The sequence below is a fragment of the Mustelus asterias genome, chromosome 7 (genome assembly GCF_964213995.1).
Source record: "Mustelus asterias chromosome 7, sMusAst1.hap1.1, whole genome shotgun sequence".
Taxonomy (NCBI): domain Eukaryota; kingdom Metazoa; phylum Chordata; class Chondrichthyes; order Carcharhiniformes; family Triakidae; genus Mustelus; species Mustelus asterias.
The window spans coordinates 74803601-74826817 of NC_135807.1; the positions used below are offsets into that span (position 1 = coordinate 74803601).

General features: G+C 40.0%; 1 protein-coding gene across 1 annotated transcript in view; it reads right to left on the reverse strand.

Annotated features, from left to right (window-relative positions):
• Positions 1-296: 296 nt before the first annotated feature.
• cops5 (COP9 signalosome subunit 5) overlaps positions 297-23217 on the reverse strand; it is a 43524-nt gene continuing 20603 nt past the window's right edge. The window contains exons 6-8 of the mRNA XM_078216284.1: positions 18178-18289; positions 3943-4091; positions 297-930 (exon numbers count right to left, since the gene is read on the reverse strand). Of these exons, the coding sequence (XP_078072410.1) occupies positions 840-930; positions 3943-4091; positions 18178-18289 (352 nt within the window). The 3' untranslated portion in view covers positions 297-839. The remainder of the gene's footprint in view (positions 931-3942; positions 4092-18177; positions 18290-23217) is intronic.

The window sequence follows — 23217 nt, forward strand, 5'->3', positions numbered from 1 at the left end:
CCCACAACCTCTACCATCTGGAAGGACAAGGGCAACAGATACATTTGATCCCCACCATATGCAAGTTCTCCTCCAAACCACATACCTTGCTGATTTATCACCATTTGTTCACTATCACTGGGTCAAAATCCTGGAACTCTCTCTCCCTAACTGCACTCTGGGTAAATTTACACCACACAGACTGCAGTGGTTTAAAAAGGTAGCTCACCATCATCTTCTCAAGGGCAATGAATGCAGACTTAGCCAGCGACACCCACATCCCATGAAAGACAAAATGTTGATTTATGACAGAACAATGAAAAGTAAAATATTTATTGTTAACATGCCTTAGTTTAGAACCAATATGAATGTTTCAGTAGGTTAATTGTGAAATAGTGCACTTTAAAAAAAAATGCATATATTTGGAAGATGTCATCACTATTCACCTTCAGTGCAACTCCACTGTAAAACAAAGTACAACTTCTGGCATATTAACTTGTTTTAATAACACACTGAAGCACACATAATTTACACTTTTCAATTTTCAGAAGCCCCCAAAATGGAATTTTTCTTATTTGGACTCCTGGTGCTCCAATACAGAAGTGGGTGTGTCCGTAATGAAGTAATGTGGGCCAACAACTGCCATTTTATGAAACTTTAGCAACATTGCCTAAAATTAACATGGTCAAGATAATAAAAACTAAGAAAACAACCAATAATGTTCATAGTAATACGCATCATCAGCATCCTGGGGAAATAACAATGGATGCTGTTTGCATAAAAAACAAAATAATAAGGGTGTCTCTCCATGCATCACCAGCACATTCTATAAGGAGTTTTCTTTGCTGAGACCGTGTACATTAAGCAGAAGGTATGTTGATCTGATTGAAGAGTTTATCCTTAATAACTTGAGACATCAAGCCATGTATTGCTTCTATGGTTGTCTTGCAGCTGGAAAAAAATACAAATAAAAATGACTAAAATCATATAAAATCTGCTAAAATCTAGGTTGTTTTCACAAATATTGATTTCAGGAGTAGGCACCGAGTGTGGACCAGGTACTTTCTGGAGGGGCAAAAAGTTAAAGCAAACCCATTTTATAGAGACAGAGAGGACTTGTTTTTCAATAATCACAACACACAGCAAAATACTTTCTTCATTATTTTCTCTTCCTTCTTCCTCTTTCAACAGCTTTAAGAACACCCAAACAATTTGCAGAATAATGCACAAATTTATATTGTTCCACTTTGTCCAATAGGTAGTAAGTTTTCATTCTAAAAAGAGATATTCGTTTGCGAGATGCTGCAACTTTAACTTTTGAACTAATTCAGTTTTATATGTACACAGACCAGGCTGGATTCTGTTCAGGTCTTATTGCATTTGGACATGGAAGGCTTCGGTTTAGAGGCATTGGCATAGGCATAGCGATATTATTGCAGGACTAGTAAACCAGTGACCTAAGGTAATGCTCAATAGGTCCGGATTTCAATTTGAATTCAGTAAAAAAAATGATGACCCAATGAAAGCACAGTCAATTGTTGTAAAAATCCACCTGGTTCACTGATTTATTTTGGGAAGGAAATCTGCTGTCCTTACCTGGTCTGGCCGACATGATATGCGAGACCCACAGCAATGTGATTGACTCTTAAATGCCTAGAATTGTACTCAGACACAATCTGTAACCTCAAGGCCTGACATATCCCCCACCATACCATTTCCACCAAGCCACAGATTCATCCCTGGTTCAATGAAGAGTGCAGGAGAGCATGCCAGGAGCAGCACCAGATATACAGCATTAGCAGCAAGTGACAGAGCTAAGCAATTTCACAACTAACTGATCAGATCTAAGCTCTGCAGTCCTGACACATTCAGCCATGAATGGTGGTGGACAATTAAACAACTCACTAGAGGATGCTGCTCCACACATATCTGCATATTAGTGCAAAAAATAAGGCGGAAGCATTTGCTACAATCTTCAGCCAGAAATGCAGAATGGATGATCGTGGTCTCCTCCTCACAGACGCCAGTCTTCCGCCAATTCAATTTGCTTCATGTGGTATCAAGAAATGGCTGGAGAAGGTGGACACTGCAAAGGCTATGGAACCTGGCAATAGTACTGAAAACTTTGCTTCAGAATTTGCCACGTCCCTAGCCAATGTGATCCAGTACAGCTACAACACTGACATCTATCCAGCAATCTCGTTATGTCCTGTCCATAAAAGCAGGACAAATCCAACCCAACCAATTAACATCCCATCAGTCTACTCTCGATCATTAACAAAGTGATGGAAGGGGTTATCAACAGCACTATCAAGCGGCACTTGCTTAGCCATAGCCAACTCACTGGTGCTTCCTTTGTGTTCTGCTAGTGTCACTCAACTCCTGACCTCATTACAGCCTTGGTTCAAACATGGACAGCAGAACAGAACCCAAGAGGTAAGGTGAGAGTGAATGACCTTGACATTTGACTGAGTGTGGCATAATGGAGCCATAGCAAAACTGGAGTCAATAGGAATCGGGGGAATACTCTCCACTGATTGGACTTATACCTAACAAAAATAAAGGTGGCTATGTTTGCCGGAGATGAGTCATCTCAGCTCCAGGACATCACTGCAGGAGTTACTCAGGGTAACGTCTTTGGTTCAATTATCTTCAGCTGCTACATCAATAACCTTCCTTCCATCATAAGGTCAGAAGTGGGAATATCCGCTGATGACTGCACAATGTTCAGCACCATTCGTGACTCCTCAGATATTGAAGTAGTCCATGTCCAAATAAAGCAAGAACTAGACAATATCCAGGCTTGGGCTGACAAGTGGCAAGTAACAATTGTGCCACACAGATGCCAGGCAATGACTATCTCCAACAAGAGAAAATCTAACTATCGCCCCATGACATCTAATGGCATTACCATTGCTGAATCCCCCACTATCAACATCCTGAGCGCTATCATTGACCAGAAACTTATTTGGACTAGCCATATAAATACTGTAGCTACAAGAGGAGATCAGAGACTAGGCAAGTAACTCACCTCCCAACTCTGCAAAACCTGTCCACGGTCTACATGGCACAAGTGAGGAGTGTGATGGAATATTCTCCCATTTCTTGGATGAGTGCAGCTCCAATAACACTCAGGAAGCTTGACACCATCCAAGACAAGGCAAACCACTTAAGTTAGTTCCCCATCCACAAACATTCAGTCCCTCCACCACCGCACACAGTGGCAACTATAAGATACACTCCAGGAACTCACCAAGGCTCCTTAGACAGAACCTTCCAAAACCACAACCACTGCCACAGGACAGGGCAGCAGGTATATGGTAACACAACCATCCGGAAGTTCCTCTCCAAGCCAATCATCCTTACTTGGAAATGTATTACTGTTCCTTCACTGTCACTTGGTCAAAATCCTGGAACGTCCTCCCTAACAGCACATCACATGGATTACAGCAGCCCACCACCACCTTCACAAGGACAATTAGGGCTGGAAAATAAATGCTGGCCCAGCCAGAAAAGCCCACATCCTGTAAATGAATTTTAAAAAAAGTATCTAATATGTTACAAATCGTACTGAACATTGTGCGATCAGTGAACATGCCCACTTCTGATCTTATTATGGAAGGAAGGTCACTGATGAAGCAGCTGAAGATGGTTGGGCTGAGGGCACAACCCTGAGGAACTCCTGCAATGATGTCCTGAAGTGGAGATGAATGACCTGAAAGTCTGATGAAGACAGGTTCAATAGAGGCATTTAAAAATGAATTTGACTGTTACTTGAAAAAAAAATAATGTGGAATGTTATAGGGAAAATGTAGGAGAATGGCACCAAGTAAACCGGTCATTTAGCAAGCTGGTGTTGACACATAAGCCAAATGGATGCCTTCTGTGCTGTAAAAATTCTGTGAAAATGTATAAATAGTTTCGTGGTTAGATCTGCAATTTAAAAGATGAATATGCTCTTACCTGTCTCGTGTAGCTTTGGCTAATTTATCTTCAGATTTTCTATCATGGGTGTCCAAACCAAGCATAAAACTGCCTCGACCAAGCTGGGCTTCTGACTGTTCCAACTTTTCAGACAAGTCAAATACCTGTCCTGTGGTGTAATCAGCATTCTGCAGTGAAAAATGCAGTCAGGGGATTTTTATTAAGGTATTTCTCCACAGTACAGCTGGATGCTCAAATGATCTGCTTACAGTGTCTCCACTGATGAGGGAGTGTGATAACAATGTGGCAACTGTACATGGGCATGCAGTAACAGCGTGTATGACTTCAAATGAGGACCATTACATTCGTGCAGCCTGGTCCAAATATCCATAATCTCAACCTGTTTCACCTGACATGATCTTAAATTCCTGTATGCAATATGAAATGAGGTCAACAAATAATATGAAAATATTAAATTTCTAATAACCTAGTGTTGTTTTATATTATGAATTTACACAAGTTTTTTTTGTAACTTACCAGTTTTAAAATTGAGAACACACAATAAGATGACAATATAATACTATACAAATAATATGTGGGGGTACACATCTACAGTACTGGGTGGATGAATGGGTTTTAACTTTAGTTAAGATTGTAAGATTTTGATAATAGTTGTATAGGGTGGACTAACATTTATGAACTTTTAAGTTAGCCATTTTTAAAATGGTCAGATGGAATTTCTGTTAGGCATTAAACAGTCAACGTAATTGGGGAACAGGAAAGCAGTTAAGAGAAGTTATACTTGATGAATTTATGACTCCAAAGGTGCCAAGAAGTCTGAATTCAAGGGTTTTTCTGTGTTGAAGGAATAGTTAACAGCATTGAACTTAGCATGACACCTTATGCTTCAACAAACTTTAATTGATCTGTACCAGTAGGAAATCTTTATTCTTTGATATTATGATAGGAAGTGGTCATAACTATTGATTTTACATAGCTTTAGTGTTTGGGTCTGCACAGGTTTCCTCCCACAGACTGAAAAACATGCGGGTTAGATATACTGGCAATGCTAAATTCTCCCTCAGTGTACCTGAACAGGCGCTGGAGTGCGGCGACTAGGGGATTTTCACAGTAACTTCATTGCAGTGTTAATGTAAGCCTACTTGTAACACTAAATGTTAAAGTTTAAACTTTATTTATAAGGGCAACATTGCCCCAAAATTGCATAGAGAGATGAAGCAGGCAAGAAAAGCTGTGTGAAACTTGCTGGTTTCACAGCTGTCTTTTCTAGCCTGCCCCATCATGCCGGGGGCAGTGTCAGTGAACTGCCCTGATACATCCCTCAACACCCAGTGAGCTAATACTCACCCCAGCGTCTCTAACGGCCATCATGACCGTTTTTTGTTTTCAAAAACTAGTAGTGATCCCTGTAGTAAGGGCATCAAACCGTATAATGATATTTAAATGAATTCAAATTCATTGAAATCTGGTTCATGTCCTTTTTGGGGGGACATCAACCTGATGATGTCGCCAGCAAAGGGGTGCGGGGCGATGATTTCAAACGGAAATCTCATCGCTGCAAACAAGCATCCTAAATGCTTGTGGACTGTTTTCTTGAATGCATTCTTATCTGTTTCTTTGCCTGGGCCTCTTTCTCTTCGTGTAATTCATTCTGCATCAGTGTTGCCTTTCTTGTCTCTCAAGTATCAGCAATTACTGTCAGCCATGGTTCCATGGTTCACAGTTGGCAACACAGTCACCTCTGAATCAGTTGGTTATAGGTTCAAGTCCCACTCCGGAGACATGAGCACAGAAATCTGACACTCCAGTACAGTATTGAGGGAGGTGTCATCATTGTGGTGAAACATTTAAACCAAGGCTCTGCCAGCTGTGTCAGGTGGATGTAAAAGATTAATGACATTATTTTGAAGAGCAGGCAAGATATCCGCCAAGGCTAATATTTATCCCACAGTCAACACAAAAAGCTATTGGTTGTTACCAAATACTGTTTGTGGGAGTTTTCTGTGCACTGACTGGCTGCCATCTTCCTACATTATTCTTCAAGACAGTGGACAGGCAATGGCAGGCATTTAAAGAACGAATAGATGAACTCCAGAAGTTGTTTATTCCTGTTTGGCGCAAGAGTGCTAAGAGAATTGTGGCCAAACCATGGCTTACAGGATAATTAGAGATAGTATCAGATTCAAGGAAGAAGAATACAAATTGGCAAGAAAAAGCAATAGACCTGAGGATTGGGAACAGTTTAAAATTCAGCAAAGGAGGACCAGGCGATCGATTAAGAAAAGAAAAATAGAGTATGAAAGTAAAATAGCAGGGAACATAGAAAATTGTAAAAGTTTCGACAGATATGTAAAGAGAAAAAGATTGACAAAATGAATGCAGGCCCTTACAGTCAGAAACGGGAGAATTCATAACAGGGAATAAAGAAATGGTTGAGAAATTAAATTTGTGCTTTACTTCAGTCTTCACAAAGAAACACATGAATAATGTACCAGAAGTGCTGTGAGAAATATGTTTTCATGAGGAGCTAAAGAAAATCAGCATTAGTAGAGAAATGGTTTTGGGGAAATTGATGGGATTGAAGATGAATAAATCTCCAGGTCCTGATAATATTCATTCCAGAGTATTTAAGGAAGTGGCCCTGGACATAGTAGATCCATTGGTGGTTGTTTTCCAAAATTCTTTGGACTCTGGAATTGTTCCTACAGATTGGAGGGTAACGAATGTAAGCCCGCTATTCAAAAAGGGAGGTAGAGAGAAAACAGGGAACTATAAACCAGTGAGCCTAATGTCGGTACTGGGGAAATTGCTAGAGTCTATTATCAAAGATTTCATAACTCGAGATTTGGAAGGCAGTGGTATAAATCAAAGTCAGCATGAATTTACAAAAGGAAAATCATGCTTGATAAATCTATTGGAATTTTTTGAGGATGTAACTAGTAGAGTTGATCAAGGAAAACCGTGGATGTGGTTTATTTAGAAGGTTTTCGACAAGGTCTCACACAACAGACTACTATGTAAAGTTAAAGCACATGGGATTGCAGGTAATGTCTTGAGCTGAATAGAAAGCTGGTGGGCAGATAGGAAACAAAGAGTTAGCATAAAAGGATCTTTTTCTGATTGACCGTCAGTGATTAGTGGGGCTCTGCAGGGATCTGTGCTGGGACCACAACTGTTCACATTATATATTATTAATTTGGAAGAGGGAATTGGATGTATTATCTCCAAATTTGCAGATGATCCAAAGTGGAAGGGTGAGCTGTGAGGAGGATGCAGAGATGCTTCAGCATGATTTGGACAGGCTGAGTGTCTTGGCATCTGCATGGCAGATGCAGTATAATGTGGATAAATGTAAGATTATCCATTTTGGTAGCAAGAACAGGAAGACAGATTATTATTTGAATGGGTGGATACTCAATGAGACCTTGGGGTCCTCGTGCATCAGTCACTGAAAGTAAGCACGCAGATAGAGCAGACAGTAAGGAAGGCAAATGGTATGTTGACCTTCATAGCAAGAGGATTTGAGTATAGGGATAGCTATGATCATAACGAATGGTGGAGCAGGCTTGAAGGGCCGAATGGCCTACACCTGCTTCTAGTTTCAATGTTTCTATTACACCAGTGACTACATTTGCGAAATGCTTTTTTTGCTGTAAAGCATTTGGGAGGTTGAGGATTTGTGAAAGGAGCTATACAATTGCAAGTCATTCTTTCAAAATAAGAAATTAGGTCTTTGGAGGTGGTATTTGCTTTGACAATTCCATTTTTTGTTAAAACAAGAACTAATTAGGTTGGGAAAAGCTGCTCTACCTCGGTCCTTTATTTAGTATGGTTCTGCAGTGGTTAGCACTGCTGTTTCACAATGCGAGGGACCCAAGTTCGATTCTGGCCTTGAGTGATTGTCTGTGTGGGTTTCCTCCAGATACTCTGGTTTCCTCCCACAGTCTAAAGATGTGGTTAAGTGGATTGGCCATGTTAAATTGCCCCTTAGTGTCCAATGATATGTAGGTTAGGTGGATTAGCCATGGTAAATGAGCAGGGTTACGGGGATAGGGCAGGGAGTTGCCACGGTCAGATGCTCTTTCGGAGTTGGTGCAGACCCGATGGACCAAATGGCCTCCTTCTGCATTGTAAGGATTCTGTGAAAAAAATTCACAAAATCATTAAAGACGAAGAAGGTCATTGGGGTCAAATTTGATTCATCCATTCCAAAGCATTTCTCCCACTGTAACATCCAGTTGTTTCTTGAATGATTACCTGGATTACAGCTTCAGTGTTAAAAGAGAATCTGTTCCATGTATTTATTATTCTTTGTAAATAATAAATTGCTGTTAAAAATTATAAATCTGATTACCAGATTGAACTCATTCTGATCTCAATTTAATATACCATCATATCCTTTTCATCCTTGTAACCGTCTTGGATACCTCTAATAGTTCAGCATGCAGGTACCACCGTTTCAGATTCCGAAGCCAAGTTACTTCAGTTTTTTCATTATCCAAACTAGTGTTTTTTTGTTGCTGCACTACCTTCAGCTCTGTATTATCTCCCCTATGTCTCAGTGTTCAGAACTGATTGAATTACCAATGTCAGACCAGACCACTATAGAGTTGGATTTTGACTTCCTCTAGTCTAGTCTACTGTTTTGGCAATGGAGTTCAAATTCTATGATTATAATTCCACATTGTTTCAGCATTAGTGTTTGCTATTGCTTACTATTATAAGTATTAGGATTCGTAAGCTCTTGGCTAAATCGTGGAGTACATGCGTCACACATTTTCTTTTCTATGTGCAATACTTTGCTCATCTGTATTCAATTTAGTTTGCCATTGTAATACCCATGCAGTTATGTCTAACTCATTTTATAACATGAGCTGCTTCTTCCTCTGGTTCATTAATTCTCCTAGTTTGGCATCAAGACTTGATCAATGTGAGTCAGTCATTTCAGTCATGTGAGGAATAAGAATTAGCAGTGGTCCCAGCAATGGTTTTGAGGACAGGAATGGAGATGGGCAATTTAGAGATGCCGGGGGTGATCTTGGTGATGGAGCAGACAAGTAGTCAAAAGCTCACCTCAGGGTCAAATATGACACCCAGGTTGTAAACAGTCTAGTTCAGCCCCAGATGGAGAGAGAACAGAATTTGTGGCAGGTACCAAAGAAAATGCTTCGGTCTTCCCAATACTGTACATCAGATAAGCAGTATTACAAATCAGAAACAAATTGAGACGATGAGGAGGTACAGCTGTGTCATCAATGTACATATGGAACCTTGCGCTGTGTTTTTGGATAAGGTGCTAAGGGGCAGCATGTATATGAGAAATAGGAGAGGACCTTTGGGGTTCAAGAGATAATTGTGCAGGAGCAGGAAAAGAAGATTTTGCAGACAATTCTCAGGCTACAGCTAGATATACAAGAATGGCCTTTTATCAGAAATCCATTGGTCTGAAAAGTTAACTTTGTTTCTCCCACCACAGATGCTGCCTGACCCAAATATTTCCAGCAATTCTGTTTGTACTTTAGGTAAGAATGAAACCAGTTGAGGGAAATCATGCCTAGCTGGACGAAGGAGGAGATGCGTTGTATACGGATGGTGTGGTAAATCAAATTATGTATTAACATGGATAGAGGATTGATTAACTAACAGAAAGCAAAGGATTGGTGATAAATGGGTGTTTTTCTGGTCGGCGTGACTAGTGGTGTGCCTCAGGTATCAGTGTTGGGATCGCAACTGTTTACAATTTACATAGATGATTTAGAGTTAGGGACCAAGTATAGTGTGTCAAAGTTCGCAGATGACACTAAGATGAGTGGTAGAGCAAAGTGTGCAGAGGACACTGAAGTCTGCAGAGGGATATAGATAATCTAAGTGAGTGGGCGAGGGTCTGGCAGATGGAGGACAATGTTGGTAAATGTGAGGTCATCCATTTTGGTAGGAACAACAGCAAAACGGACTATTATTTAAATGGTAAAAAATTGAAGCATACTGCTGTGCAGAGGGACTTGGGTGTCCTTGTGCATGAACTGCAAAAGGTTGGTTTGCAGGTGCAGCAAGTAATTAAGAAGACCAATGGAATTTTGTCCTCCATTGCTAGAGGGATGGAGTTTAAAAACAGGGAGGTTATGTCGCAGCTGTATAAGGTGCTGGTGAGACCACACCTGGCGTTCCGGGTACAGTTTTGGTCTCCTTACTTGAGAAAGAATGTACTGGGCACTGGAGGGGGTGCAGCAGAGATTCACTAGGTTGATTCCGGAGTCGAGAGGGTTGGCTCATGAGGAGGAACGGAGTAGATTGGGACTATATTCATTGGAATTTAGAAGAATGAAGAAAGATCTTATAGAAATGTATAAAATTATGAAGGGAATAGATAAGATAGAAGCAGGGAAGTTGTTTGCAATGGAAGGTGAAACTAGAAGTAGGGGGCATAGCCTCAAAATAAGGGGGAGCAGATTTAGGACTGAGTTGAGGAGGAACTTCTTCACTCAAAGGGTTGTGAATCTGTGGAATTCCCTGCCCAATGATGCAGCTGAGGCTACCTCGTTGAATGTTTTTAAGCAAAGATGGATAGATTTTTGAACAATAAAGGAATTAAGGGTTATGGTGAGCGGGTGGGTAAGCGGAGCTGAGTCCACGAAAAGATCAGCCATGATCTTATTGAATAGTGGAGTAGGTTCGAGGGGCCAGATGGCCTACTCCTGGTCCTTGTTCTTATTTCAAAGGTTGTGGAGATCAAGGATGAGGAGTGAAAATGTACTTTTGTCTCAGTCATATAGGGTGTCATTTGTGACTTTGAGAAGAGCTGATTCAATACTGTGGTGGGGCAGAAACCTGATTGGAGGGATTTAAACCTGTAGTTATATGATTTTGTTTTTATTTGCTCATAGGATGTGGATGTTATTGGCAACTGGCCATCCCTAATTGCCTTAGCGAAAGGGACAGTGCATCACCTTCTTAAATTTTTGTAGTTCTTGTGGTTTAGGTACACCAAAGTGTTGTTAGGGAGAGATTTCCAGGATTTTGACTCAGCAAGAGTGAAGGAACAGTGATTTATTTTTAGGGTGGTGGGTGACATGAAGAGGAGCTTGCAGTTGCAGGCACCTGTTGCTCTTGCCACCTCCATCCCTTAGAATGACAGTTTGAAAGTTGCTGTTGTATGATCCTTAGCGAGTTTATCAGGTTGGGGGCAACTGAAGTGAGCCCACTACCCAATAAAAACTTGTGGGCGTTGAAGTCTTTTTTGTGATTGAGCAAAATCTTAGCACAAGCCTTGTTATGAATCCTTCACAGTAAGAAGTCTCACAACACCAGGTTAAAGTCCAACAGGTTTATTTGGTAGCAAATACCATAAGCTTTCGGAGCGCTGCTCCTTCGTCAGATGGAGTGGAACAGTGCTCTCAAACCACTCCATCTGACGGAGGAGCAGCGCTCCGAAAGCTTATGGTATTTGCTACCAAATAAACCTGTTGGACTTTAACCTGGTGTTGTGAGACTTCTTACTGTGTTCACCCCAGTCCAACGCCGGCATCTCCACATTATGAATCCTTCAACAGACACTGGTCTAGCCACGTTCCATTGAGTGGAAGTTGGAGGATGCGCAGCACTATCAACCACAATTATATCAGGATCCTATATATGTCATAGAGCAAGTCTTATTTTGCCTCTACTTCTGATCTGCCATACAAGTAACAGAAATTGGTGGGAAACACTTTCTGAAATGCTTCCAATATCCAAGTTAACAGTTTCAAGTCAGTAAAGTAATTCTTAAATATTACAGGAATACACCCCAACCATTATATAAAAGAAACACAAAATATATTATATGGAATTAAAGAGTGAAAAATCACAAAGTATCATAGCAGCTTAAACAACACTGCAATAATTTAACAGTTGGTAGCTTAGCAACTTCACCCTCATGCCTTTATCTCCAATGCTACTGAACAAAGTATCAAGTACATAAATTTATCTTCAATTTATCTTCAATTTTGCCAACTATGAAATATTCCACAGTTCAACTATACATCTATATCTATAAACATTCATGCAGCCATTCCAGGCAGAGGAAATTTGGCATGTCCACTACGGCTCTCAACAACTTTTACAAATGCATCATAGAAAGTATTCTTTCTGGTTGTATCACAGCTTTGTATGGCTCCTGCTCTGTCCAAGACTAAGTAACTACGAGGATCGTGAACGAAGCCCAGCCCATCACGCAAACCAGCCTCCCATCCATTGATTCTGTCTACACTTCCCGCTGTCTTGGAAAAACAACCAGCATAATCAAGGACCCCACACATCGTGGACATATTCTCTTCCACCTTCTTCTCAAAAAAGATACAAAAGTGAGGTCATGTACCAACCAACTCAAGAACAACTTCTTTCCTGCTGTCATCAAACTTTTGAATGGACCTACCTTTTTTAAGTTGATTTTTCTCTACACGCTAGCTATGACTGAAACACCACATTTTGCACCCTCTCCTTTCCTTCTCCATGTACGGTATGCTTTGTATAGTGCGCAAGAAACAATACTTTTCACTGTACACTAATACGTGACAATAATAAATCAAATCAGATTTAAAATTCACTGATCTGACTTTATCAACATATTTAATGAACAGATCCCATTTTTTGAGGAGGAAAAGGGAATTTAATCATCTTTCAATGTAATCACAGAATCAGAGTTGTTGGTCGGAATTCTCTGGCTGGTCATGCTGGCGGGATTCTCTGTTCTCTGCTTGCGTGCTTCCCTCTGGCGTGGTGTGACGTCAATGGAAATTCCCATTGACAATGCCGGGACCAGAGAATCCTGCTGCTAGCAAACAACTGTGCCACCTCCCGTCAGCATGGTGGGAGGCTGGAGAATCTTGCTCGTTAGGTCACAAAAGGAGGCCATTTGGCCCACTGTATCTGCACTGGCTCTCCAAACGAACATCACAACTTAGTGTCATTCCCTTGCCTTTTCCCCATACTGCTGCACATTGTTTCTAATCAAATAATCATCTAATACCCTCTAATTATCTAAAGCCCTCTTGAGTGCCTCAATTGAACCTTCCACCACCATACTTCCAGACTCCAACAATTCATGTGAAAAGAATTCTTGCATTTGCTGCTTTTGTAAATCACTTAAAATTTATGCCCTCTCATTCTTGACCCTGTTACGAGTGGGAACATTTACTATCATCTCTGTCCAGCCCTCTCATGATCTTGAACATCTCCATCAAATCTCCTTTTAGCCTACTTCTCTCCAAGGAGAACAGTCCCAACCTCTCCAATCTGTCCTCATAACTGAAGTCTCTCATCCCTGGAAACATTCTTGTAAACTTCTTGTAACTTCAGTTTGGGGGTGAGAAAGTGGAGTCCCACACTAGCAGTCTGGAATTAAACAAAGGAAATTACATCGGCATGAGTACAGATTTGGCCCGAGTAGAGTGGGCAGGAAGGCTAAAGGGTAGGACAGCGGATGAACAGTGGCAGTTATTTAAGGAGATACTCAAGTCCTCACAACTAAAATATATCCGCGTGAGGAAGAAAGATGGTAAGGGGGGTAAAAATCATCCATGGCTAAACAAGGAAATCAAGGACAATATAAAGACAAAAACTAAGGTATACCATATTGTAAAGGTCAGTGGCAGGCTAGAAATTGGGAAACTTTCAAACATAAAGGGATACTAAAAAAGTAATAAAAAGAACTAAGGTAAATTACGAAAGAAAACCAGCGCAAAATATCAAGAAGGATTGCAAAAGCTTCTATAGATATATAAAAGGCAAGAGAGTCACTAGGGTGAATGTCAGTCCCTTGGAAGATGAAACCAGAGAGTTAATAGTGGGGAACACTGAAATGGCAGAGATGCTAAATCCATACTTTGCCTCAGTTTTCACAGTGGAGGACACTCGTACCATTCCTATAGGAACAGGCAAGTCACAGGTAATAGAAAGGGTAGAACTTAGAACAAACAACATTGTTCAGGAAAAGGTACTCAGCAAACTATTGGGATTGCAGGCAGATAAGTCGCCCAGGCTTGATGGCCCATCCTGGGGTATTAAAGGAAATGGTGACAGAGATAGTAGACCCATTGGTTATAATATTCCAAAATTCCCTGGACACAGGGAAGATTCCAATGGATTGGAAAAATGCTAATGTAATTCCCTTGTTCAAAAAGGGAGGGAGGCAAAATGTGGGAAATTGCAGGCAAGTTAGTTGTTGGGAAAATGTTAGAACTAGGGGTAATATATTAGCTTCGATAGGTAACTGGCTGATGGACAGAAGACAGAGTCAGGATAAAGGTTTTTTTTTCTGGATGGCAAGAAGTATCTAGCGGGGTGCCATAGGGTTCGGTCCTTGGGCCCCAGTTATTTACAATCTATATTAACAACTTGGATAGAGGGATAGAAGGCTCTTTAGCCAAATTTGCAGATGACACAAAAATAGGCGGGACAGTGAGTTGCAATGAGGAAATAAGAACCTTACAAATGGATATGGATAGATTAGGAAAGTGGGCCAAAATGTGGCAGATGGAGTTTAACGTGGATGAGTGTGAGATATGCATTTTGGTCGGAAAGATGGGAAGGCGACTTATTATCTAAATGGGGAGAGACTTTGGGGTGCTCCGGTGCAGAGGGATCTGGGTGTCCTCATTCATGAGTCACAGAAAACTAGTAAGCAGGTACAGCAGATAATAAAGAAAACAAATGGAATGTTGGCATTTATAGCTAAAGGAATAGAATATAAAGGTAAGGTAACAAAGTACTGTTGCAACTATACAAGGCATTGGTGAGGAAGCACCTGGAGTATTGTGCACAGTTTTGGTCCCCTTTTTTGAGGAAAGATGGAGTGGCATTAGGGGCAGTTCAGAGAAGATTCACTGGATTGATTCCAGAGATGAGGGCTTTGTTGCATGAAGAGAGATTGAACAGTTTAGGCCTATACTCTCTGGAATTTAGAAGAATGAGGGGAGATCAAATTGAGGTGTACAAGATGATAAAAGGTATGGATAAAGTAGACATGGAGCGGATGCTTCCTCTTGTGGATCATTCTAGGAAGAGGGGTCATAGTCTTAAGATAAGGGGTAACACATTTAAAACAGAGTTGAAGATAAACTACTTCTTCCAAAGGGTTGTGATTCTGTGGAATTCGCTACCCCAAAGTGCGGTGGATGCTAGGGCAGTGAAGGAGGAGTTAGATAGATTTTTAATTGGTAATGGGTTGAAGGGTTATGGGGAGAAGGCAAGAAAATAGGGATGAGTAGCATATCAGCCATGATTGAATGGTGGAGTGGACTCGATGGGCCAAATGACCCAATTCTGCTCCTATATCTTATGAACTTATAAACCTTTTCTGCACTCTCTCCAATATATTCACATCCCTGTTGCTGGGTCAAAATCCTGGAGCTTCTTCCCTAACAACACAGTGGGTGTACCTACACCACATACACTGCAGCAGTTCAAGGAGGCTTTTTACCACCACCTTCTCAAGGGCAATTAGGGATGAGCAATGAATGCTGGCATAGTCAGTGATGCCCACATCCCATGAATGAATTTTCTTAAAATAGAATTATGCAGGATTTTTTTGTTTTATCTATTTTTGTAGACACTGTACCTTGAGCCTGTTTATGCACAATTGGGCTGCCATTGTAGCAGATGAAATAACAACAATAGTATTTTAATTACTGTAAAAGATCGATGTGTGAATTTGATACAACTGTCAATCTTCATAGTCCTATGCCTGAACTGACCTTGAGAAACAGTTTTGATCCCAATCAGGTGACAATTTATTTTCTAAAAGACAGTTCCACAAGTGTCAGGCTGATGGGGCCTAGAAGACTCTGGGATAAAAAGCAACGAAATACTTTAAAGAAACCAAGACAGGATTTTCCTTTTTTATGGAAGAATAAAAATAGAAGTAATTTAGAAGAATGTTGAAGAACAATTTTTTTTTCATTTATATAGGTGCAAGAGCAATTAAGATACTCCTAATACTTTAGTAGCTTTAATAATACATGCTGATACCCTGCATTGTGTATGGAGAGTCAAGACCAAGTATAGTTTCCATGCAAAGCAGTGGTTGAGGCAATGGGATAACTGAACATACCTTACAAATTTAATTCAATCTCCATTTTCAAGCAATAGATTCTGTCCTTGGTTTTATATTTTCATTCTAGTTTTCTAGGTCCAGCGTTATAATAGAAACTTGAATTATCATCTCACAGTGGTGATGAAGTATCTTAATTGGCAGGAGGATATCATTATGGCATGACCAGAGTGCACCATAACTGCATTTTTACGGCAAAAACAACAAAAAAAGCACACCAAGGATTTTTGAATATATTACCAGTAGATCTCCTATGGCATTGCACCCATAGTCAAGGATTCACTGATTTACAAGAGGAGTATTTATGTCTTGTAAAGCTTCTGGTATACAAATGAATAAAAACATGGTATTTGATTAATTCAAAGAATTCTGAAATTTTACTGGTGCTTTGGAGAACTGACTCTCAATTCTCTCCATTACTGTGTGGCATATATACATATTACATATAAATAATTTTCTATATTTGCCTATTTCAATTTAAATGTCATAGTTTCATACAGTAAGGCTTTAAGAAAGTTGTACTACAATATGGCCTTTAGCAGTTCTGGACAGGAGCAATTAGAATCAGAATAGTTACAGCACCAAATGAGGCCCTTCTGCCAGTCAAACCCGTGTCAATGTTCTATAAGAAAAATGTAGCTAATTCCACTCCTCACCCTTCCTCTGTTGCCCTGCATTTTTCCACCCTTCACACTGTTTAATATATTCCCCTCTGAAAGCCACAACTGGGATAAGTTGTAGTTAGATCATCCCTGCACTCAAGTAGAAATGCAAACAGTAAACAGCTTGGACAGAATTGGGGATACAGTCCTGGAGTTTCATAGTAAAGCAAAGGGGCTACTGGGCAATGTTGTGCCAAATTTTCTTTTAGAATTCTGATTTGATTTATTGTCACATGTATTGGCATACAGTGAAAAGTATTGTTTCTTTTCAGAGCATACCGTTCATAGAGAAGGAAACGAGAGACTTTTAAATTATTTTGCACAGGCCATGCATGCAGGATAGCTTAAAGGATCCCATTCGTGTGCAGCCTCTGCAGGGACTTTTGGGTTGTTGCACAACGTAGAGAGATCATTGCTGCTGGGGTTTAGAATCATTGCAAAATGACAAGTTAACATAAGCAAAACTCATAATACATGTGGATATTAGAAACGTGACGAAGAAGAACTGATGACATAAAATCAGATTGTATGGATAGGAGATCTATGCTGACCTAAAATTTACAATAAGTATTTATTTTAAAAAGACAACGTATAAAAGTTAATGTAACTAAAAATAAATACGGACAACAACCTTGTGACCCAACTGAAGAAAGAAAGAGAGATGGCAAGAATATGAAGAACTGTGCGTCAAAGAGGAAAAGCCAGTTAACACTGAAATATGGAAGGAAGAGGATGTGGAAATTGATTGTATGGGTCTTTAATTCTGAGTATGAAGTGACGGTTACAAAAATTAGTTCAGGAATGGAAAGACCACAGATGTTGGTAAGATTCCAGCAGAATTAATTAAAACCACAGGACAGGAAGGAACAAATGAACTCCAATTTCCAGCATTAGCAGCATTTTGCTTTTATAACAAATGAACTAATTAATTTCTATAAAGTCAAATAGTTGAAAGAGTGTGATTTTAATCAAAATTAAGATTCTGAGAGAAAATCATTTTTCTGGAAGAAAAGCTAAATACCAGGTTACGTGTTGATTTTAATTTTAATTTGATTCAACAAGCTTCAAAAATTACATTGAGGTTACCTATAAGGTGTTTAAAAGCAAAGTTGTGGGCGCACGCGCGTACAGGAGAGGTGTGGATGCACACACGCGCAAGAAAGGCCACTCCTCTCTTTGGTCTCTGTGTTAGGAGCAGAGAAACAAAATCCAACAAGTTTTTCTCTACTTCACTCCAATGTCGGGTTGGAACTGGATTATGTTTGGTACCATTTACACTATAATCTTGGTCTCAGCCTGTCCAAATGCCACTATTGTAATGTAAGTGCATGCCATGTCTACAGCTTTTGATTTGCTCATCGGCTATAAGCACTCTACTGTTCACAATTTGCAAGAATGTTTTCTTTTCTGCAAAGGTAATACTGTACCCATAAAGAAGGATAACCTTTACTTACTGCCTTCATCATCACCTCAAATTAAATCAATTCAGAATGATAGAGAACTCACTGTGAGGAGGCTTGATGAACTGAGTGTGTTCACCCAATACTTGTTCCACAGAAGTTCAAGTAGTTTACGATCCAGAGATGATTTAAAATAAGTAACCTCAAGGGCATAATACCTAAAGAAAAATAAATCCTTCAGATTACAATCAAAAAAATGTTCTTATTGTATATAATCTGTAATAGTGTGCTCACTGGGATTTGAAATACTGTTCATTATAATTCAATCTTCCTGCATTGGCTATTAGTGTTCACAAAGAAGCAGCTGAACAATGGACTTGCTACAATCACCATCAAAACTGCTTTGCATTGAATGCCAGTGTAAAGTAAAATATATTTGTCAACATTCAGCAGACTACACATCAACAAAGCAATAACTTCATCATGGTCCAGTAAAGGTCCACATCAGGATTTGAGCTCATAATACAGACAACAATCCACAGAGATACCACTTGTCGATAAAGACATTACATGAAGGCCTTATCTGCTGTTGCTCGAGTGGTCCAGATGTTACATTATAAATCATTTTGAAGAACGGGAGGGGCTTTTCAGTGTCCTGGAAAACACTTTTTCTTCAATCAAATTTATTTTCTTTCATTGGAACACTTTTGCCATGTAATTACTGCTGGATTTACTTACCTGCTAGTCAATAAAATTTTGTTGGATGCACGTTGAGATCTGTTTGCCTATTAAATTGTACATGATGATGACTAATAAATGGAATAAAATTACATAAACTTTTAGTACAGTCTACATATGCAGTTACTCTAATTGTAGGGAAAATCTTGGTCTTGGACACCAATGCATTTTTTTAAAAATGAGGTATTTCTCTGCAGTACAAGCCAAAAACCTTGTACCTTAGGGATACAAAATCAATCCACAATACTTGAGGCAGCATGTAATTAATTATGGTCTAACAAATGTGCATTTGCATTATATATTTAAAATATGCATATGGATAAAAGTATGGCAAACATGGAAACAGATAAGGAGGCAGAAAATGTGACCAAATAATATTTTTATTACATATATTCAAAACCTTAGATCTGCATGCACTTTCCTTAAACTTACCATGTCTGCATATACAATGGAACTGCCCATCAAATAGAGTAGTTACAGCATCCCTTGAATCATGGTGCTCTCACCTCTGCTTTGTAACTCGCTGGCCCTTAACTTGTACTGCAGAGACTTTGATAATCCAATTAGCTGTTACTCAAACTGTTATATTTTGCTATTTGGTTATTAAATCCAATTTTAAAATAGAGGCCAAGTTAAACTCTGTGCCTTGGTTTAATTTTTTTTAATTATTTAATTACAAGACATGAACATCAATGGCAAAGCCTGTATTTATTGAGCAGTGCTAATTGCCATGAGAAGTTGGAACTTATTGAACCACTGAAGTCCTTATGGCATTGCTACGCCACAATGCTGTTAGGGAAGAAGTTCCAGGAGTATGATCCAGCAAATGAAGGAATGGTTGTATACCTCCAAGTCAAGATAGTGTGAGACTCAGAGTACTTGCAGGTCGTAATGTTTCCATGCATCTGCTGCCTTTGTTCTTGCAGGTCATGGGTTTAGGAGATATCGAAGAAACTTTAGCAAGTTACAAACATACAAATTAGGAGCGAGGGTAGGCCATTCAGCCCCTCGAGGCTGCTCTGTCATTTGATAAGATTGTGGCAGATCTGATTGTAGCCTGAACTCTACTTTCCAGTCAATCGCCTATTCTCTTTGACTCCCTTGTCAATCAAAAACCTATCTAACTTAGCCTTAAACACGTTCCATGACCCAGCCTCCACTGAACACTGGAGGAGAGGTTTCACAGACTAACAACACCCTGACAGAAAAAATCTCATCTCAACTTTAAATGGGAAAGCCCTTAGTTTCAAAACTGTGTCCCCTAGTTCTAGTTTCTCCCACAAGGCGAAACATCAACTCAGCATCCAATCCATCAAGTTCCATCAGGATCTTGTATGTTTCAATACAATTAACTCTAATTTCTCTAAACTCCAATGGGTACAGGCCCTACCTTTTCTCATAAGATTAACTCATCAGGAATCAGTCAAGTGAAACATCCCTGAACTGCTTCCAATGTTATTATGTATTTTCTTAAGTGCAGCAAGTCCTCATTTAATGTTGTTTCACTTTGTTAATAAAGTAGTGTCAGTATGTCTATTTAACTTTTTAAACAGCATTTGCCATAGACTTCCTCTTCTGTGGCCTACCTGCTCACAAAACCTATTTCCCAGCACTCCCACCTTCGGCACCTCTTCCTCTTGCTGCCACCCTTGCTCCCTGGCCATCCTTCCCACCCTCTATTCCTGCTTTAGGGTATGTTCTTCATTTCCTCACTGCTTGCTCCACTCAAATCTTCTCTAACTTTGTCTGTACTTAACTCCTGGACACCATCTCGTGGCAGGGGTTGTTTAGTGCAGGTTTTGATACTTCAGCTGATAACTGCGCTGACCAAGCCCTACCATGAGATGGAGCCTGGTCAAAGTACTCTATAGGAAGCATCTTTATTGTATATGGTATTGTATTTATTATATATTTAGTGATGTATTTTGGTTTGCTAGTTCAGTTAGGAAAGCACAATGCTGCACATGTATGGTATAGTTTAGTAACAAGTAATGTTCAGTAATAATTTTTAAAAATTAATTTATGGGAGGTGGGTGTTGCTGGTTTGGCCAGCATTTATTGCCCATTCCTAGTTGCCCTTGAGAAGGTGGTGGTCATCTGTCTCCTTGAGCCGCTGCAGTCCGAGATGTAGGAACATCTACAGTGCTATTAGGGAGGAATTCCAGGAATTTGACCAGCGAGAATGAAGAAGCAGCGATATATTTCCAAGGCAGGATGGTGAGTGACTTGTAGGGGATCCTGTCAGGTATCTGCTGCACTTTCCTTCTAGATGGCAGTGGTTTTGGAAGGTGCTGTTAAGGAACTGTGGTGAGTTCTTGCAATGCATCTTGTAGATGGTACACATAGCTGCTACTGATAGTAGGTGGTGGAGGGATTGAATTTTTGTGGAAGGGGTAACAATCAAGCGGGCTGCTTTGTCCTGAATGGTGTCAAGCTTCGAGTGTTATTTAATATTATTTAAAGGGAGAAATATTGCAAAAACCCAATGGAGAAATATTGCAAAACCTGATGGTATAGAGATATCAGAGTGTCCTAGCACATGAGTCTCAAAAAGTTAGTTTGCAAATGGAAGGCTTATTGCAAGGAAAATGGAATATAAAAGTTGGGGGCTAAACTCATCCATGCAAGTGAAGAGTATTCCATTATATTCCTGACTTGTGCCTTGTAGATGCTGGACAGGCTTTGGGGATTCAGTTGAGTCACTCGCCGCAGGATTCCCAACCTTTGACCTGCTCTGGTAGCCATAATATTATATGGCTAGTCCAATTCAGTTTCTGATCAATGGTAACACCCAAGATGTTAACAGTGGGGGCCATTTAAGGGGCGATGGTTAGATCCTGTCTTGTTGGAGATGGTCATTGCCTGGCATGAATGTTACTTGCTACTTATCAGCCCAAACCTGTATATCGTCCAGGCTTGCTGCATTTGGACATGGACTGCTTCAGTATCGGAGTCGTCGTGAATGATACTGAACATTATACAGTCATCAGCGAACATCCCCACTTCTGACCTTATAATGGATGGAAGTCATTGATGTAGCAGTTGAAGATGGTTGGGCTAAGCCTGAGGAATTCCTGCAGCGATGTCCTAGAGCTGAAATGGTTGACTTAGTATTTCAACGTATATTGGAAATTTCTTGCCCAGAAAAGGCAAGAGGGCGGCACGGTGACACAGCGGTTAGCACTGCTGACTCACAGCGCCAGGGTCCTGGTTCGAATCCCGGCTTGGGTCACTATCTGTGTGGAGTTTGCACATTCTCCCCGAGTCTGCGTGGGTTTCCTCTGGGTGCTGCAGTTTCCTTCCACAGTCCAAAGATGTGTGCATTAGGTGGATTGGCCATGCTAAATTGCCCCCGAGTGTCAGGGGGGTGAGCTGGGGTAAATGCATGGGGTTATGGGGATAGGGCCCAGGTGAGATTGAGATCGGTGCAGACTCGATGGGCTGAATGACCTCCTTCTGCACTGTAGGATTTTATGATTCTATGATTTATGAAAAAATAAAGGAACCCACTTTGGCTTTAGCATTGATTCTTATGGGAACCTATGAATCACTTAAAGTTGCGATTCTCAGGAGCACAACCACAACTATTGTAAGAACGTCAAAACTTTACGCAGGTCTCTAGATGTGGTCCCACTATTGCCCTGTATAATTGTACTAAATCTTCCCTACTTTTATATTCCATTTTCCTTGCAATAAACATTCCATTTGCAAACTAACTTTTTGAGATTCATGACACTGATACCTCTGTACTAATCAGGTTTTGCAATATTTCTCCATTTAAATAATATGCTGCTTTTCTATTCTTCCTGCCAAAGTGAACAAGTTCACATTTTCCCACATTATGCTCCATTTGTCAATTTTTTTGCCCACGCCCTGCTCACAATTTACTTTCTTACCTATCTTCGCATTATCTGCAAATTAAGCAACCATATATTTGGTCTCTTCATCCAAGTCACTTATATAGATTGTAAATAGAGGAAGCTCCAAAACTGACCCTTGTGGCACTCCACTGGTTACAGTTTAACAACCTGTAAAAGACCCATTTATCCCTACTCTCTACTTTGTTAGTCAACCAATCCTCTATCCATGCTAATATATTACCCCTTACACCCTGAGCTCTTATTTGCATAGTAACCTTTGATGTAGCACCTTTTCAAAATTCTTTTGGAAATCCAAGTTTACCAAGTCTACACGTCCACCTTTATCCACATTCATTTATTAGATTTCTTAGAGGAAGTAACAAGTAGTCAAAAATGATTTTCCTTTCGCAGACTCATGTTGATTCTTCATAATTTCATTAAGATTTTCTAAGTGCTGTGCTATAACCACTTAATACTAGACTCTAGCATCTTCTCAATGACAGATGTTAGGTTAATTGATACTATCTTTAACTTTTTGATTTAGCCAT